This window comes from Mercenaria mercenaria, chromosome 10, assembly GCF_021730395.1.
Source record: "Mercenaria mercenaria strain notata chromosome 10, MADL_Memer_1, whole genome shotgun sequence".
NCBI lineage: Eukaryota > Metazoa > Mollusca > Bivalvia > Venerida > Veneridae > Mercenaria > Mercenaria mercenaria.
In genome coordinates this window covers 5,473,505-5,494,858 of record NC_069370.1, presented here as the reverse complement: position 1 = coordinate 5,494,858, position 21,354 = coordinate 5,473,505, and the positions used below count along the sequence as shown (strand labels likewise).

Genomic DNA, 21,354 nt, shown 5'->3' with positions numbered 1-21,354 from the left:
GGGTTTCTGCAGACGTTAATACACGAAAAAAAACGCGTTTGTCGCTTTTCTTGCAAAAAAAAATTTTTCGCGACTACTAAATGTAGTGTTTTCATATGGAGCTTCATTTCCCCGGTCATTTTAAAATTTTCCATTCTGTTTTTTTGGGAAACGGAAACATGTTTTAAATACCCCAAAACCGGGACCCAAAAATCAACAACACTACAAACAGCAGTGATGAAGGGTTTTTAAACATTTTTATAAATCTCTTTTAATAAAACATGAAATTAAAAAAAATTTTTCATTTATTTAAAAATTTGGAAAACTAGGAGCACAATTTCAAAATAATAATTTTAATTGTGTTTTTTTGGAGTACGAACACACTTCGGTACACAGGGGGCAGTATCTTTTGACGGTTCCCCCTCCCCTCCCTAAGCCCCCTGATAAATAAAACCCTAAAAACATCCCGGGGGTTATTTAAATTCCTTATCCCTCAAAACCCCTTCAAGTGATACCCCTAAAAAAATCAAAACATTAAAACGTACTTATTGGGGTCTGCTGATATCCTTTTGCAAGAAAAGGGGAAATGGGATACCGTCTTTTGGGCCTTGTATCATAGCTCGGGTTTTTTTTTAACAAATTTGGTGCGGGTAAAATATACATGATACGGGGTGGGGGAACTAAAAGTGTGCAGGATTTAATACCCACACCTAGTTCCGCACTGTTGGATGGAATTATGCCAGCTTGCTGGAACAGTAGAACGGTGTGTTTTATTGATTTTCTGCTCTGCTTTGGGTTTATTCACCGGGGTAGCAAAGATTTTAAGTACTTATAAACTGATGTATATGGAAATGGGGAACGCCTACAACTAATATTTGGAAAAGGTATGATACAAACAAAAAAACATAAAACTCTCGGGAAAACGTTTTATACTCTGGGGCTACCCCCCTCGTAAAAATCGTTTACCCTCGATTTCAATGCCTTTCTTTATTTTGAGCTTCTGACTGCAATTGTACCCCTACATTCGCTTAAAATAAAAAAAATCTGAAATTCCCTCTGTTGCCCCCAATTCATACCCAAAAAAATCACTTTTTTAATTTTAAAATCTTGATTAGGGTGGGTCAAAATTTGCTTTGGATTTTTTTTTTCAAAATTTATAATTATTGTGAACAACGTTGACAATTTTTTTTGACATCTGGCAAGTATTAAATTTTTCCCAAGCATTACAAAAAGAAAACAACGCTCGGAAAAAAAAATACAAATTCATGTCGAAATTTTTTGAAATAAAAATTTTAAAATTTTATTTAAATAAAAAACTTTAAATTTTTTTACATGAAATGCCTTTTGACACAACATTTTATCGGGCATCAGTTGAGGATAGGGGCCCCGCCAGCAAGGTCTAGACGCGAATTAGGTAGGTAAACGTTAGCAATGTGGTTTGGGAATCCCCGGAAATGATCAAATACCGCATTCGAGAGGGTCGTAAAAATATTACAAAAAAATTGATTTTCCCGATAATATCTTTTTTTTGGAAATTGAAATTAAGGTCTCACATAAATATAAAAACAAGAATTTGTACAATTACCTTTTTTTATTGAAATACCCGATCACAAGAAATTTGTCTTTGACTAAATAAAAAATGATGTTCGCAAATTAAATATCGAAAAAAGTATTGATTTTGTTGATGTTTTTTTTTTTATGTTAAAATATTTACAAAAAATTTTGGACTCTACCATATGTCCAGAATATTTATATAGCATTGTGTCATTCTGTAATTTGGAAACCGCCCTGTATTTTTTCAGCTTTTTTTTTATTGTTTTATAAGCTTATTTCCCTAATTTTTATAAACCAAAAAAATGTAGTTAATTGTTAAAAAAACTAATCATGTAGAATCGTTAAAAAAATGACAATTTAAATACCATAAATTTGTCCCAAAAATGAAACTCCAGCCAGATAAAACAATTTTGCATGGAGCCCACGTTATATCAAAATGGGGAAGAGAGACTATTGGGGCAATGCAATGTAGTTACTGCATTTTTTTAAGGGTTTTTGCATGGTTAACCCATGTCAAAACAAAAACTGATTTGTTTCGAAATTTTACATACATGTGTTGCATGTGCCCTTGATTGGGGCAGACTTACCTGTTTTTTTTTTCTAATTGATTAAAACTGAAACGTTTTTAATTTGATATATGTCTTTTTCTATACAATGCTATCCAAAGGCGTTGTACATTTTACTCATACTGCCGGGACCAGATCGGGCTTTTTTGGCACACCCTACATTTCATATCGAGGATTTTGTTCGTGGGACAATTTTTTGGGGTTGGCTGAACAAAGAAATCCACGAAAATCTGAATCCCCAAGAATAATAATGATTTCACAGTAAATGCATCAGGGAACTGTGTAAGAGGTACATTGATCATTTAACGTCGAATCCCTACATAATCATAAATAAGAGACAAAGCTATTTAACTTAAGAATGATAAATAAATAAGAAAATTAATACATTTAGAAATATTTCAGTATTCAAATCCCGAACTTTTCTTTTTGCGTTAAAATGGAAACATGATTTTAACTTTAAAAAAGAAGATAGTAAAATTTCTTACCTGTTAACAATCCGTTTCATATAAAAAGTTTTAAAGTCCGGGGAAAAATTGATATTAAAAAAAAAGGGCTGTAAAAAAAGTAAACGAAAATCTTTTTTTTATTTTTTCGTAAAAAACTTATTTTGAAACGAAAATGATACATATATATTATCGAAAATTTACATAAAATTTTTAATCAATACAAATCGTTTCAGGGGGTCATTGGCATTGTTTTGCCGAACAGTTAAACTTTTTTACTATGATTTCATGGAGACAAAATTTTGACCAATTTTCATTTAAAATTACACAAAAGCAAATTCGTGATTGGTACCCCCCCGAAAGGGTCTATGGTGAGGAATGGCAAAAAAAATAATCGGGGAAAATTAAATGTTACAAAGATCCGAAGCAAATAATTTCATTAGTCAAAATTTTGGGGGGGGGGGGAAAACGGTGGGGTACAAAACTTTACATTTGATTATAAAATTGTGGAAAAAGAAAAAAAAAAATGGGGGGGGGGGGGGGAATGCATGATGGGGGGGGGGGGCATGACTGGTGGAGGGGAGGGGAGAGAAAGTACAAATTTGCATGTTGAAATTATTCATGGAAGGTTTTTAAAAAAAAAAAAAAATAAAAAAAGGAAAGAAAAAAAATTAGGGGGGGGGGTGGTTGGGGGGGGGAGGGGGGTGACCAAGGGAAGGGGGCGACCAGGGGTGGGTACACAACTTCACATTTTATAATAAATGTTCTGGAAAAGAATGAAAGACATTTAAAGAAATTTTCCAATTGGTTGGGTTTTTTATGTAAAATCTGTGGGTTTTTAAAAAATTAAAGGGGAAAAACCTATGGAAAATTGACCAATAAAAAAAGAAATGACAGGGATCATCAAAGTGTGTGATTCATATTTATTTCACGTTTTATGAACTAAAATTGTTTTTGAGAAATGGGTGCAGACACTTTTTTTACTAAATCAAGGGCAAAACTCTAGGGAAAATTTCCAATCCAAAAAAAAAATTGACGGGGTATTGCAGTATGTTGGGGTCATGTTTATTTCAAGTTTGATGAAATTCTACCGCTATTACTGAGAAATGGGTGCGGGTGGACATTTTTGTGCATTTTTCATTAAATCAAGGGGAAAAAATTGACCCAAACAAAAAAAAAAAAACCTTAAGGCTTATCGCAAAAATCTTGGTTTTCTTGTTGTTCAATTTGTGAAATTTTACCTGCCCACTTACTGAGAAATGGCGTGGACAGAATTTTTAATTAAATAAGGGGAATTTCTCTGAAGGAAATTTACCAATCCAAAAAAAAAAAATTAGGGCCCCTCATCGCAGTTGTTGGTTTTATGTTTTTTCCATTTTTTATGAAAATTTTACCCGGGAGTTACTGAGAAATGGGGGTGCGGACGGGAAATTCCTACTATGGATCTTTGTGGCTACTCTTTTTTTCTTTTATTGTTCTTTTAGCCCGTAAAGAAAAATACCACATAAAAGCCTTACGGAAATTTAAGACATCAAAGAAAAAAACGTTTACCCCATTTTTTTCCTATAGCCACCTAAAATGCAAAAGTAGCTCGGATGGCTACTGACGGACAGCGCCATTTCAAAACCCATCTCCCCATTTTATCGGGGGGGGTAAAAAAGTGCTTCTTTAGGAAAAAAAGCATTTTCTTTGATTTGACCTAGTGACCCACTTTTTTTTTACCATATTTCGAACTTTTCCAAAAATTTTGAAAACAAACATTCGACAAAATTTCGGAAACTTGGGGCAAAAAAGTGGCCCTAAGTGTATAAAAATTTTCTTTTTGACAATTTTACCTAGTTTTTTGCCCCCCAGACCCCGATTTTAATTCATCAAAGACTTTATGATAAACATTCTGACCAAACTTAAAAGATAGAAACAAAAATGTGTCCCCCAGGTTGTAAAAAAGCTACACTTTGATTTGACCTGGGACCCAGTTTTTGACCCCAATGACCTAGAAAAAATGATGCAGACAAATATTTGACCAATTTTTTATGTACATCAAATGAACAAGATTTAAAAAACTTTTCCCCTTTATTTGACTGGGGGCCTAGTTTTTTTACGCCCTGTGACCCCTTTTAACTGCCTAGGGAAACATCAAAATAACATTCTACAAAGTTTCATGAAGATGGGGCAAAATGTGGCTTTTAAATGTTAACAAGCTTTTTCCTTAAATTTTAGCTGATGACCCGTTTCTGCCCCCAAAAGCTAGTTTCAAATTGGCCCGAAATCATGAAAAATAAACATTCTGACCCGTTTCATGAAGTAGGGGCATAAATTTTCCCTGAGTTGGCAACGTTTTCCTTTGATTTATGATGACAATTTTTAACCCCGCAGACCTTTTTGACCGGGATAAAAGAAAATATTGTGCAATTTTTACAAAAAAAAGAAAATAAAACCTCTATATGGTGAAAGGGAAAAATAGAATCTTAAACCCATGAGGAATTTGTGGTTTTCAAAAGCTGAGATTTATTGGGAAAGTTGTTTTAAAAAACCCCCCAAAAAAATGCCCTTCATACTCACAAGGAAAAAAATGACCAAAATTTTGGCTTTTAAAGGGCCCGAACCCCAAAACCTATTTTGGATTGACAGATTAAAAATAATCCAAATTCATTGTTGTTGAGATATTTTCAAGTTTGCATAAAATAAAACCCAAAAACGTGTTCTAATGGCAAAAAGTCCAAAATAGAAAAATTTGTTACCCTTTAAAGGGGGCATAACTCTCGAACCCTGGGGGTCTGGCCATTTTAAAAAAGGCCCGAGATTTTATGCCCTACAATTTGTGTGAAGTTGTTTAAAAAAAATAAAAAAATGTGGTCTCAAATTGTGTTCAAAAGGAATTTGTAAAGGGCAGGGGGAGAGGGTGATCAAAAATACCGTCATATGTGGAGAGCTAAAAAAGACATGGCAAATTTTAAAGGCTTTTAAATACAAAAATTATATTTTAAAACTAGTCACGTTTATTTTGATGTTTAATGATGTAACAAAAAAAGGAATTCTCTTTATATTTGGAAAAGTAATAAAAAAATTTGTACACAGTTAAAAGTATGAATAATCATGTCGGTACTTTTAAATACCAGTTTTTATTTTTTCTTATAGATAACTGGGTTTTGGGAAAACAAATTCTTACATTTTAAGGAAATTCGTGCTTGAAAAAAAAAAATACCCCTTTTAAAAGACTGGAACCCCTGATTAAAAATCTAAAAAAATTATAATTATAACTAGCTCAATTTGGATGTTATTCTTGTGGGATTTTTGCAAAAAACGGATCCACGAGGCAGAAGACCATTGATCCCCCTTGCAAATCCAGAAAGAAAATCAAAATCGATCGATATGTACTATTGACCCTTCTATTATATGTTTCTACATTTTTGTGTTTTTTTTTTTGTGAAATTTTTAATATTTTCGATTTTAAAAGGGAACTAAGGAAGTTTTTATTTTGGCTTTTATAAAACCCTTTCAGCCTGTATATAATGAATATAGTCCGGAGATAAATACAAAAGGTACAATAGAATAAAAATGGTGATACAGAATACAAAATTTTTTTTCGCCTTTCTTTTTTTAAATTTGAAATACACCTATTTATTTAAGGATTTATATGGTAATAATAAAAAAAAATTAACAAACCAGTCCAAAATTTCAAAAAGTATCAAGAAAAATATGGGATTTCTTGTTATATCTGCCATAGGCTTTAAAGGGAAAAGCCGACGTAAATTTGTCTAAAACTTTTAACTTTTCGAATACGAATCTGCCCCCGGGCGGGAAAATGAGCCATATTCAAAATTTCCCAATCTGAAAAAAACAAAAATAGGTGCTTTTGAGAAAAGCGAATTTTCCCCCACATTCCTAATATTAAAGTAGCACGTATCTTTACTACTGTTTACCCCTACAAAATCATTTGAAGATAAAAAGGTGATTTTGGTAATTCAAGGGCCATAATTTTGAAATCCTTGGCAATTTAGCTAGTTAATCCTTGCCAGGTTATGGTCAAAAATTTGTTCAATTTGGGTAAAGATCGGATGGAAAGTTCCCATTTAGCACACAGCAGGAGTAAAAAGGCCCGTTTTCGGAAATTCAAGACCCAAAAATTCCAAAGTGCTGGAAATTTGGTAGTTTCAAACTTGGTCGGTTTTGGTAAAACACATTTGTTAGTTGGTAAAAGAAAATGTTCCATTAGAGTGCGGACAAGATTTGTGCGACGACCCCAAAACGGATAAATCAAAAACTATGTCTCCCACCCCACTGTGTGGTGGGGGAGCATAATTTTTTTTGAAAAATCAAAGCTATTTTTGAAAAAAATTTTTAAATTTTTTTTAAACTAAAAAGATCGTTTTATAGACGGATAAAATAACTAAGAATTTGTAATTTTAAAAAGGTAGGCAAATTTTCTGGCAAGACTAAAAAAAGGTGGTTTTTTATAGTCATGATTAATTTAAGCCCTTTTAATCGACATGGCGGGTTTTTACCCTCTGCACGTTTTTGGCGGATATTATATTTTTGGGCCCCCTGATTTTTTTTTCCCCGGGCCCATTCTTACACTGTACAATTTTGTTACCTTTTTGCTCTTTTTTTTGATTTTCCATTATTTGCAAAAGCCAGGGTTAATTCCCCCGGGGAAGTAAAAACACATTTAAAACTCTTGAAAAAGCTGTATTTAGTCCCCAAACAACAATGATTTTTTTCCACTTATTTTTGATAAATCCCATTTTTTTAAAAAATTTATGGGTACATGTAAATACAGTGAATATTTTTAAAGAGTAAAATAACCCCAAAGATTTTGACATACCCTTGCAATTTAAGTAAGTTCTGTTTTTGTACCCTGATTAATCCTGGTGACTGTTTATTTTTTAAAAAGTTTTTTTTAATCTTAATTTTGGAATGTCTTAGGGGGAAGAATATGAAGCCCTTTTATGGGAAGAAAAAAAATAAAAAATATTTTGGGTTTTTTTTGAACATTATAATTAAATTTGGAAAATGACTATTTTTAAACTGCCGTTTTATTTTTCAAATATTTCGTTATGGCAAAAATACACACACCACTAAAAAAAAACTAAAAAAAGAAACCCCTATTGAATAACACCCGTGACCCTTTACCATGACCTTAAACATCTACTGTTCACTGTCAATCTGTTGCAAAAATTTTCGGGTTTTCAATGTTCTTCTGAGGAAACATTTTCTATATTAGCCCAAATGTGACCTTAACCTTTGGGAATAATGGGTCTCCTCCAAAAGCAAATGGCTAAGTAACATTCATAGGTAAAAAAAGAGTTTGAAAAATATTTTGTATAATTCCCGGACCTTGACCCTTTTCCAATGCCCAAATTGACAAAGGGCACTAAGCATATGCCTGCAAGTAACAATTCATGGTAAAAAAAGTTGAAACAGATTTTGTATAATCACTGGGACCCTTGACCCTTTTACCGCTGACCCCAAACTTTAAAGGTCATCCGCCCTGACAACCTTTGCAAAAAACTTAACAAAAAAATGTTTTTGAAAATTAAAAATTCCCCTGTACAAAGCGATAGTGAAATGGGCAACAAAAAACAAACCCTTTTTTTGGGAAAGGTAGTGTAGATATTCAAACTGAGTACCCAAATCATGAGCAAATTCTTACTTTCTGAATGCTTTAGTTGGTTTTTTTTATTTTCAAACACTCGACCTGAAATTAAAACCCCAATTTAGAGATTTCTCATGTACTATCTATATGCTTTTTTATATTCTGAAAATTAATCAATGGTTGGGAGAGAAAATTAAACATAAAATTGATGTAAAATTATGGTTGGCCTGGGGTTTACTCTGCAAAAAGCCTATCAGGAAAAGACTACCTGGTATTAATGAAGGAAAGATTGAAGAAAATTTGGGTTTTTTTTTGGGTTTAAATTTTTTAAAAAAAAAGTTATTAGAAAAGCTTGCCCCTTGGAGCCAAATCTTAACAAATCAAATGCTTGAAAAAATATGGTAGGGGTCGCCCAAAAGGGAAAAAAAAGTGAAATTTTTTTAATTTTAGGGAGAAAAAGTTTCATAAGCCCCAAAAGGGAAAATCCCTCCCCCACTGTTTTTTAATAAATAAGGGGAATGAAGGAAATTTGTGGAATTGCAAGGAACATGCTGTGAAATTTTTTGAAAAAAATCGGGCGCAATTTTTGAGAAAAATTTTTTAATTTTTTTTTTTTTTAGTTGCCATGGCAACCAGAATTCAGCATGGATGACCTAGATTTGAAGTAATCTGAAAGGGGACCATCAAAGAAACATTCCTGTGCAATTGATTGTAACTGACTTGATAGATTAGCCTTAAGGGATGGTCTTTAAGGAAATTTTGGACGACAGAAATATGAAGCACATCAATGTTCAGTGAGCAGTGAGATAAAAATATAGAAACAAAATTCTGTACCTTTTTGTTTGCAGTCTTCCTCCCATTTCTGTTCATCACAAGGCGGTGGAGATATGACGATGATTTTTTGTCTCGCTATACCAATATCCTGTAATAAAATGTAGAGGATATCACACCAATATTCTGTTATAAAATGTAACAGATATCCTGTAACAAAATGTAAAAGATATCTGTGACACCAATATACTGTTATAAAATGTAACAAAATGTAACTGATATCATATCAATATCTTGCAACAAAATGTAACTGATACCATACCAATATCCTATAACAAAATATAACTGATATCATACCAATATCTTGTAACAAAGTGTCTGATATCACACCAATATCCTGTAACAAAGTGTAACTGATATCAACTGAAATAAATTCAGACATTTCTTGCTCATATACAAGCAATTAATGTAGGCAGTTACACATGTTCAGACAATGTACAATTCAATTACTTAGCTACATTTTGTTCATACCACAACTTTGCACTGAGAAACAGAGAAACAATTAATAAAGTTGTTTTCTATTTTTTTTCATAATATAAGCCTACCTGCAAATATTGTACCATATCTTTCATATTCTGTTTAAACTCCTCTAAAGGCACATGTTGCTTTGAGCAGATTGTACTATCTACAGAGTCATTGGCTCCGAGGAATATTGTAACCAGTTTGATATCCTCAGCATCCTGTTTAGTGAGCAGCTTTGGTAGAATGATTTTACACCATCTTGTATTGTAGCCTGAGAAACCTCTGTTAATCACATCACATTTTCTGGAATAAAATCAAGTTATTCATAAATCTGAAAATGATGTCAACAAACCAGTGATGAGGCAGGTGTTTAAATTAGTATACTAATTATAACATCTATTCAGTAAGATACTTCAGAGTTGATATTTTGTAATTTCTTTTACAAGTGTTAGCACTGTATGTGGAGAGGATAAAATTATCTTTATCTAACCCTTAATAAGTTAATGATTTATGTCAGAATATGAAGCTTGTTTGAACTTTGAAAAAGAAAACATTCTTAAAGGGACTGGCCTCCAGATCGTTCCGACTACAATTTAAAAAAATTTTTTTTTAGACATCTGGAAATAAATGCTATATTTCTTAAGGCCCTTACCGCCAATACGCAGACCATATCATTCCCATAGGCCACATACCTTGCATACCAGAATCAGTGTCTTTAAAACTTAATTTAAGCGTTTGTAATGCTTTACTCCAGGCAAACTGTCTCGTTTATAAATATCTATATTTTGAAGTCATAATTCACTAATATAGCTACAGCACTATTGGTTGTGATGATGGGAAAATGTCTTTATTGCCGCGGTAGTACCAGGTTCGATTCCCGACGCGGTCATCTTTTTTTTCTCAATTTGGAAATTTTAAAGTATTTTAGAAACAAAAACTCATATTCTAATGTTCATAATAAATTGACCAAACTTCAATTTGAAAGAAGGATTATTTTTAGCCAAATCTGAAGGTCAGTGCCTTTAAAGTTAATGCAAGAAAATACCATGCTATTGACTTTGAAAAAACCAAATCAGTATTTGCAAGACAATCCTAATGAGGAATTCCTGACCTGTAGATTTTCCAGTTTTAAAAAAAAAAGCTTTTGGTCTTAGTTCCAGACTTATACCATAGTCCTATAGGAAAAACAGTTGTTTTTCTTACAGTTTCAAACAGTCTGTTTTGTGACTTCAAGTATTTGCACTACATTACCGTTGTAAGAAGTCTGCAACCAGAGCTGTCCAGCATCCATCTTTACTGTATCCATACTGTCAGATTGAAAATAGAGTAAATTTTAACTGTATATTTATAGTACAAGCATTGCTAACAAGTAGCCTGAACACATTTAAATTTAGTTACTACATATAGAATCTAATATTGTAAAAGCAAAAACACTCTCTCCATCTGTTTATTTTTCAATTGCAAAGGAATAATTCAAACTGCAGCATAATTTACAAATAATGATATACAAACTTTTTCACCTTTCATAAATGGTCACCTGCCATTCAGGATCACTTTGAATGCCATCCAATAAATTTTGTTCTTTTAACTTACTCCACTAAACAGACGCCTGCTTTATGCAGCCAACCAACACTATTTTTCATGTGCAAGTTTATCTTTGACCCAATGTAATGGTCAAACTAAATCTATATACTTATCTTAAAACACTGAGAGTATCTTCAGAGGACATTATTCACACTTTGGCAACATTTTATATAGATGCATATTATATATTCCACAGAAAATGTTAGAACAGAAAAATCATTACCCATGTTAAGTTGTCACCTGTCTTAAAGAGCCAATTTGGGCTTTTCCCTTGATTGGCTGCTTTACACACAGATGACAGTACAAATAATGATATAATGATATAGCCTAATATTTCATTTGTCAGATATAAATAATTTTAAATAAATATCATAGTTATAGCAATTAGTCGGTACTTTCCCAGTGTAGACTATAAATTAAAGCCTTACACTTTTAAGTCTTTTTTAAAGCAGTTTTAATTGTCCAGTTTCCTGTTAAAATTTGATCAATGCACAAAATACAAATGCAAACTTATAGCTGAAAATCAATAACAGGCTGGGGCTCTAATGTATATACTTACTATTCCAAATGAAACACAAGTGATATACGAAAAAGTACATCTTTTCCTATAGACGTCAATTTCATGTAGGAACAAGAGCTGTTGGAGGACAGCAGCGCTTGACTATTCAACAGCCTTGTCATTTGAATGAATACTAAAGTCGAAAAAGGGGCATAATTTTGTAAAAATGCAAAACAGGGTTATGGAATGTGCACAGTGCTTATCAGCTCATGAAAGCAGACAAGTGTGTGAAGTTTCAATCCATTCCCATTAGTTGGTACTGAGATACCAGCTTACATATAAGAATTTAACTAAAAACTGATAAGTTGAAAAAGGGGCATAATTTTGTAAAAATGCAAAGTAGAGTTATTGAACCTTTGCACTGCATGTCATATCATGACATGAACAAGTGTGTTAAGTTTCAATCCTTTCCCATTAGTGGATACTGAGATACCAGCTTACATACAAAAACTTAACCAAAAACTGCTAAGTCCAAAAAGGGGCATATAATTTAAAAAAAAAATACAAGGTAGAGTTATGGAACCTGCACAGTGCATGTCAGATCACGACAGTGAACAAGTGTGTGAAGTTTCAATCCATTCCCATTAGTGGACACTGAGATACCAGCTTACAGACAAAAACTTTAAAACAAAAACTGCTAAGTCGAAAAAGGGGCATAATTTTGAAAAAACAAAAAAACACAAAAACAAAGTAGAGTTTCAATCCATTCCCACATATGGTTACTGAGATACCAGCTTACATACAAAAACTTAACCAAATTGGGACGCGGATGTGGACGCCGACACACGGGCGGGTCCAATAGCTCTATTCTTTGAATAGTTGAGCTAAAAATCCAAACCTTTTCGAAAAACTTAAGTTCAAATATCTGGTCTTTCTATTTTCAAAATTTGCCCAAAGACAACTTAACTATTAAACAAAGTAAGCTAATATCATGAACATTCTTCAAAGACATTTATGATTTGATTATACATTTTGGTCAGTGGTCACATCATGTCCAGCTTTAATTATGGAAGCTGTCTTAGTATGAATAAAGACTTGTCTTTGGCTAAAGAATCGTCAGTATTCATAACCTTATATGGCTATGAAGAGATAAAATGGACAACAGATCAGTTTTCTGAAATATATTTTTATTCCATCTCCACAAGATTGCAAGCATTTAAATGGAATATTAAGGATGAAATTTAAAATTTAGCACTATTCTGATAACACTGGTAGCAGTCCAGCAATATGCTAAATCAGTATGTGTGGCTTTGCAGAATACAGCTGTTTAGAAACAGAGAACAAGAGACCGATATTTCAATCAAAACAACTGAATTTATCTAAACAGAAAAAGGAGACACATTGAATTTATAGCTAATTTGTATTGATGTCACTGTTGCTTTGGAAACTTCTATCATTTTACAGAACTAGACATTTCACAGTTTTTGTTCCTTTTCAAGTTTCGCATTTTCTGTGTTGTGTCAGATGTGCTGCAAGATCCTTAATTAGAACACTGGGGAAGCAGAAAATGAGAGATTGGTATCTAATGTTGAGAAATTTAATTATTAAAGAAGTGACAAAAATGAAGCTACATCAAGGTATCTGCAACATTTCTTTTTGCTGGATGAACATTTTATGAATATGAAACTGAAACTGAAAACTGAAACTGGTTTATTTGCTTAAACGCCTATTTCTACATTTAAAACATATTCAATGGCATTGTACAATCGCCTCAGTCACAATCAAATACATTTTTTTGTTTCACTTGGGGTCAAAAATAAAAGTTTGTAAAACTCTTTTATTTTGAAATGTTAATTTACCATATACCTTGGTTCTACAAAAACAATGGTAGTTGTCGCTGTCTGATAGTTCGACAATAATTTTTTTTCGATATAAAGATGAATCTTCAGGGAAAAAATAAAACAGACATGACCATTTTTAAAGGACAGTTTTATTCAAATAACTCTTTAAGACCCAACAGAATTGTTACCACATGATAAGGGACATAAAAGTAATGTAGAAAACCCCAAAAACTAATAAATTACACAAAGATTTGTAGTTATTATCTTCTTTTGAAGTTCAAAATTCTAGAAATTTTTGTTTACTACTTGCTTTCAGTTTTTGCATAACTTTTGAAATGCATTTATTCAACTCAAATATGTTATTTTCTAAAAATTCAGTCATTTCTCTTTAAATGATGGTCTCATTTTTGTGATTACGACTATGTTTGGCAGAGATATCGCAATTTTAAAATGAAAGCCGAAATTTACCCAAAAAGTCTACGGACAAGACATCATCGCCAAGTGCTTCCTACATCGGTTTTAGAAGACAGTATTTTAGTTCTGTTGAACTTTTTATGTTTAAAATGATCAAGAACAAGTAAATAACTAACAAATTTATGGAAAGAAGTATAATTGACGGTCTTCGGAATGTGTGTTCGATTAATTGAAGGATTTGTACATCTGTGACTAAATCAAAATGTCATTATGTGACAAGTTCTGTGCTATTGCTTACATAAATTAGGACTAATTGTTTTCATATTTCACTATATACTAAAAATAATGATACTTGGAAGGATCCTCACTGAAATAGGCTGTTAAAATTCTCCTTCAGCTTGGTGTCTACGGACAAGACATTTGACCATAATTTCTGTCTAAAAGACAGATAGAGTAATAATGTTTCTGATCAATGCTCATGCATTTAATGGGCTTAAGAACTGACCTTGCAGCCTGTTATGTACACCATTTAGACTATGTTTATTTATCTGTAATAACTTTTAACCTCAACTAAACAAAATAAACCACAATCTTCCTGAAATTGGATGGTGAAGAAACCACCTGACTAGACTTTGTTGAGGCAAATATATTTACATGCTGTTATCAACCATATCAATCAAGAAATGGTAAAAAAGTATAAACACAAAGTTTAACATGATGAACTCTATGAGTTCATCTAAACATGTTCATTAATGTAGAAACATTAAAAAAGTAGGAAGAACTTGTTAAACTTATAGCTCAGAACAACATCTTAAAAAGATTACAACTGTGTCTTAAATGGAAAACTAATGAAACAAACTCCCTTGTTGACTGCTTAAATAGCTGTATGTTGTAAAAGTACTCATATGACATTTATTCTGTGAGATCCATAACTCATACTAATATTTTAAGTAGTCCTGCAAAATAAAATTCCTGTGAATTTTAACCTGTTTACAGAATAATTAAATGTTCACTGTGATAAGTTTTTATCACTTAGTTTTGAGTCAGCTAATGACTTACATATTATGCTTTTTTCTTAAAATTCCCAAGATACATTCTCTTTTTCTAGCCAGTAATATTTTTGATTAATATTGACCTTTTTCCATTATATAAGATAGTACGACCGGAGACAAAGTTTTTTGAACTATCTTTTTATCACATTTACTTCTTTTTTTCATGTTATCACCTATATTAATATTATTTTCTTGGAAAAATACTGGAACAAATGTTAGTAACTCAAATCGTAAATCAAACTATGATTTCAAAATTCTAGACCTCTGCCTCTGATGCATGTGGGGAAGTTGGCAGTTACTTGCAGAGAACATGTTTGTACAGTACAGAATCAATTAACAATTGTTAAGTTACATAACTGAAATTCTGTTGAAAAAGGACATTAAACCCCCCAAAAACAAACAAATCTAAATAGCTCTCATTTTTGAAAGGGAGAAAGCTGCAAGGAGACTACGGTAATCACGTAGTAAATTGCTTGTAATTTCTTTTTTAAGATGATTTAAACTGCTTCAATTTTATCTGATTTCAGTCAGTTACAGAATAAAAGTTGATAGGCAGATGAATAGAATGAAATCTTGAAAACCAATCACCATTATATCTTGGCCCTGAAGAGCACAGAAATATGCCATCTTGAGTGGATTATAACAAAATGTTTAAGTTGAAAGTGGACAGCCCACACCATGTCTAACAATAGATCCATACTCCACTAGAATATGACCAAATGTCAAATGATTTTGCTTCTATCTTCTCATTCTTTCTGTTTTACTACTAACTTGTAAAAGATTGGGTTTTTTTTTGCATTTCAGAGTCTCTTGATTTATTTCAAAGAACTCTTGATATATTTCTAAGGTCCAGTGCTGGTTTTTTATTGAAAACAGAAAATATATTGAATAGTATTTGTGCAATGTCTTGTCCGTAGACACTTCCATTGCATGCCTTGTTTTTGCCATAACAAAGGGAGTGTTAGAAAGAAATGTATTATTCCTTTTTTGATAGCTTTTAACATTTATATAAGTCATGTATAAGATTAAAACATATTCTATATCCATTGTACTTCTCAGATTCAGATTGTACACACAAGAATAAATGGGTAACATTTTGCATTTGGAAGAAGTAAGTTTCATTAGAAATATATTTATTCTATATTTTGTATAAACATTAAGTGCGGTGTATCATTGAAACTTGATAAATAGCTCCAGTATGATTTTATAAATGATATTTGTCAAAAAAAAATTCGTTTCTTTAGTGTCTACGGACAAGACATGTGTCTACGGACAAGACATTTTGCAATTCAACAACTATTTATATCTATATAACCCAGCTTAATTCCGTCTAATGTTTATCAACTTAGACACTATCCTAGCAGCTTTCATACCAACAGTGATTAAACTCTAATATTGCATCCTTCACAAAGAAAATAGGTGTCTACGGACAGGACAAAAAAATTGGCGCATTTATCATTGTCTGTTCAGAGTCAAATTTGAGGAGATAAGAAACTTCCACCTGAAAGAATGCTATTATTTTCAGAAGAAGGTAGACTGAAGTTCACACAGAGACAAATAAGACAGTAAAAAAAGAATTATTTTATAATGAAATCATATTATCTGATATGAGGAAGAGCAAAAAGGCAAAATATATAACAAAACGGTCATGTCAGTCTTCAGTACATAACTTCTGTTGTGGGTAAAATAGACAGTTGAAATAACTTGCAGCTGAAAGAAGACGAATTTTCCTGTAAACCAAACAGCACAAAAAGGTCTTGCTGGTTCAGGTTTTAATTAAAATTAAAAGACAAAAAGCACATTTTTTAAGGTGAAACAATATAACGCTGAATTTTGGCTTTTTTTCTGTTATTGGACAGCATGGCGTTTGTTTTATATGTACATCAGCTACCTGATAGTAGTTTTACCTGCAACTGGGTAGTGATATGTAACTCCTGAAATGCTGAAGACAGAATATATAAACATGCACTTTTAAATTTGGGTGTATAACATAGAGCACCTAAAAAGTATGCATTTGATTGTGACTGAGGCGAATACAAGTTGAAATAAAATATTAAATATAGAATATTTTAAATAAGATTAATTAAAACGAATTAAAATAGCAATTATTAATTTAAAGTTAATGATAATACTATATTTTAAAATATTATTAACATATAATTATCACAGACAAACATTAAATTTCTATCACTGTCACTAGCATCACTGTTTTAAAACTGAAGTCAAAACTTAGAATAATGCAAAGTAGTCTCTGAAGAAATGAGTTTTCAACTTTTTCTTAAAGCAGTCAATTGAAGAACTTTGTCTGATGTTCAGCGGTAAATTGTTCCACAACTTTGGCCCTATAGTACTAAAGCTTCTATCACTAAAAGTTTTTGCTTGTTGAAAGGGACGGTGTAACAGTCAACTGATGACTCCGAGGATCTGAGGGAGCGCTGGGGGATTTTCGGTGTTAAGAGTTCAATCAAATATGCAGGTGCATTTCCAACATGGCAATTGAACATGTACGTCAAGATCTTAAAGTTAATTCTGGCTTTGATCGGCAGCCAGTGCAAATCGTAGAGTGCCTGCTTAGACCTGTCTCTTCTTCTTTGATTCAGAACTAACTTCGCACACATAATTATTTTAAATGCGTTGCAGTTTTGCGATGTCACAATCAGAAATACCGTATAAAATAACATTACAGTAGTCTAAATGCGAAATAACCATGGCAGCGATAGCACTAAGGTTTCAGTTGCATCCTGAGTCAAATATTTGCGAATGTTTTTGATTCGGAAAAAGTTCAACATTGCCGTTCTACACTTTATTTTTATATGCTCTTTGAAAGTTAAAGTTTCGTCCAAATAGGCCCCCAAATATCTGATGTTACTCTGTCTCTTGATTTTATCACCACAAATATCTATCTCATGAATGTTTAACTTATTCAATTGAGGGGCACTTCCAAAGGCAATATGTTCAGTTTTTGAGGAATTCATTTTTAGTTTGTTACTGTTCATCCACCCATTTGAATCTGTAGCAAACTCCTCCAGTTCACCAATGGATTTAGCCTCGATGGATGGTTCGGGCTTAAAATGTGTGCTTGCGGTGTGGTCGTCGGCAAAGCCATAGATGGAAATGGACAGGGGAACAATGTCAAAAATCGTTCCTGCGTACGTGAGATAGAGCCAAGGCCCTAAACAGCTTCCCTGGGGGACACTACACGTAAGCTCACATGCTGATGACACTGTTTGATTCACACTCATGCGGCAGCTCCATGGCCTCAGATATGAGTTCAACCAGTCCAATGCAACACCAGATACACCATACTGACATTTCAAAACGTCCAAAAGAATATCGGGATCTACCGTATCAAAAGCTGCATTAAGGTCTAATGCTATCAATGCAGTCACTTCTTGATGTTCCATAGCGTCCAAGATGTCATTAATAAGTCTCAATAAAGCCGATTCGCACGTATGATGTTGCCTGTATGCGGACTAATTTTTCGGAAGGAGATTATGTTCATTTACATGTTTATTAAGTAAATACAGTGCTGCTTTCTCTATCAATTTGGACAAGAATGATAAGTTGCTCACTGGCCTATAGTTTGAGAATATAAGTTCGAGACCAGCTTTCTTTAACAGAGGTCTAACTATTGCCTGTTTCCATTGCATTGGGAATACTCCTTGAGTCAATGAAAGATTCACTAGTCTAGTTATAAATGGGAGGAGCTCGTTTAAATATGACTTCAACATTTTGAATATGACATGTAAACCATTGTTAGTGTCTCAAATAAGGAAGTTAAATTAACTTTTAAAATTACATCAATTATTACAAACAAGAGGGCCATGAAGGCCCTGTATCGCTCACCTGACCTACTGACCTAAAGATCATCAGATTAACATTCTGACCAGGTTTCATTTAGATATGGTCATAAATGTGGTCTCTAAAGTGTTAACTAGCTTTTCCTTTGATTTGAACCGTTGACCTAGTTTTTGACCCCACATGACCCAGATTCGAACTTGACATAAAGATCATCAACATTAACATTATAAGTTTCATGAAGATACAGTCATAAATGTGGTCTCTAGAGTGTGAACAAGCTTCTCCTTTGATTTGACCTAGTGACCTAGTTTTTGACCCCACCTGACCCAGATCTGAACTTGACCTATAGATCATCAAGATCAAGATTCTGACCAAGTTTCATTAAGATATGGTCATAAATGTGGCCTCTACAGTGTTAATTAGCTTTCACTTTGATTTGACCTGGTGACCTAGATTCTGATCCTACAAAACCCAGATTCAAACTGGACCTTGAGACCATCAAGATTAACATTCTGACCAAGACTCATGAAGATATAGTCATAAATGTGGCCTCTACAGTGTAAACAAGCTTTTCCTTTTATTTGACCTGGTGACCTAGTTTTTGACCCAAGATGACCCAATATCGAACTCATCCATGATTTTATTGAGGGTAACACTCTAAGTTTCATTTAGATTGGGCCAAAATTGTGACCTCTAGAGTGTGAACAAGCTTTTCCTTTGTTTTGACCTGGTGACCTAGTTTTTGACCCCAGATGACCCAATATCAAACTCAACCAAGATTTTATTAAAGGTAACATTCTGACCAAGTTTCATTAAGATTGAGTCAAAATTGTGACCTCTAGAGTGTTAACAAGCTTTTCCTTTCATTTGACCTGGTGACCTAGTTTCTGACCCTAGATGACCCGATATCGAACTAGTCCAAGATTTTATTGAGAGTAACATTCTGACCAAGTTTCATTAAGATTGGGCCAAAAATGTGACCTCCAGGATGTTAACAAGCTTTTCCTTTGATTTGACCTGGTGACCTAGTTTTTGAACCCAGATGACCAAATATTAAACTCATCCAAGATTTTATTGAGAGTAACACTCTGACCAAGTTTCATTACGATTGGGCCAAAATTGTGACCTCTAGAGTGTTGACAAGCTTTTCCTTTGATTTGACCTGGTGACCTAGTTTTTGATCCCAGATGACCCAATATCAAACTCGTCCAAGATTTTATTAAGGGCAACATTCTGACCAAGCTTCATTAAGATTGGGCCAAAATTGGTACCTCTATAGTGTTAACAGTCAAATTGTTGATGACGGACAACAGACACAGGGCGCTCACAAAAGCTCACCTTTGAGCATTTCGTGCTCAGGTGAGCTAAAAATATTAATGGAAATATGTTTATTGGAATATTTTCTACATTATTCTTTTAACAATAAACTGGAAGATAAAAAGAATACATTGAAATAATTGTTTTATGCTTATATTTTGCCAGGACAAGTTGACAAGTAAAAAGAATTACGTACAAAAGCCTAGCTATAACACAGTCATCAAAGTAAAGCCACAAGTGATTTTAAATATCAAGTATGATTTGAATCAACTCAGACCTCCAGGAATCAGGTGAGTTTTCATAGTGTTCTATAGTAGTCCTTTATGTTAGATACTGTCAATTAGTCGACAGTTCCAGATCACTACTAAGGGCTACATTTATTACTGAGCTTCGAAAATATATTTTTTAAAACACATTTTTGCACAGGGAGAAAGGAAAATCCTTTTGCCTTTTTAATCACCACATTTGGTTTGAAAATGCAAAGTAAATAATTATATTTTAAGAGCAACAGTGGTGTCACCACTTTGGTCAGTTACGGATCATTTTGGTTTATGTCAGATCATTTTAGAATAAAACTTAGATGCACTGGGACACCTGTGAAATAATACATGTAATTGTTTTCTCTCATCTGACCAATTCATTACATATTGGCAAGCTGAAAAGATAAAAATATTTTCTTGTTTAAAAATAACTTCTTGGTTTTCAAAATTTGTTGTGTCCCTGTTGCATGAGTTCCGGATCACATGGATTGACAAAATACAAAGTTTCTTCACATTCCAGTGATCTGCAAAACTTATATTTTGGTATGTTAATTATTTCCCTAAATATTGTCAAAGCAAATATTCATGCTAAGAACTAAATGATTATCTTTGTCATGTAAGTGTAAACAGTGCTGTGATCCGGAACCCCTTTGATCTGGAACTGACTACTCAACTGTAGTTAAAAGTGACCCATTTTAAACAATTTTAGATGCAACTGTTACCTTTGCTGAATGTAACTGAATGTCATTAAAATCATTCACATTGCTGTTATAAAGAGATCATAGTCATTTACCTGTGTTAAAGAATCACCAAACAGTACCACTTTCGGCCAAGACTTTTCCATTTTGTCTGTATTCACAGAAGTACTACACAATCTGAAAACTGAAAATTTTCCATTACTATGCCAATTCAATGACAATTGGCAGTTGTTGACATTAGCTAATTCATTCCTAACATCAAACGGATTTATGAGGTTTCTTATGAATGACAGTCGACTTGGAATCAATAAACGCTCGAAGCAACATGTTCTATACATTAAAAGTTAATTAAGTTCTCTCACACTTTCTACTTCAATTGATTAATTACAGAAATTGATTACTGGCTGTCTGGTCGTTGTTGTTGTTGTAGTAGCAGAGAAAGCCGGAAATGAAAAAT

General features: G+C 33.0%; 1 protein-coding gene across 1 annotated transcript; it reads right to left on the bottom strand.

The window, feature by feature from the left end:
• Positions 1 to 8,922: 8,922 nt before the first annotated feature.
• LOC123559903 (isoamyl acetate-hydrolyzing esterase 1 homolog) lies at positions 8,923 to 21,334 on the bottom strand. The gene is made up of 5 exons (XM_053516667.1): positions 21,299 to 21,334; positions 20,993 to 21,074; positions 10,683 to 10,738; positions 9,515 to 9,734; positions 8,923 to 9,060 (listed from the first exon to the last, which is right to left on the bottom strand). Exons 2-5 carry the CDS (start codon positions 21,041 to 21,043, stop codon positions 8,923 to 8,925), a joined length of 465 nt encoding a protein of 154 aa, XP_053372642.1. The 5' UTR covers positions 21,044 to 21,074; positions 21,299 to 21,334.
• Between the last annotated feature and the right edge of the window lie 20 nt (positions 21,335 to 21,354).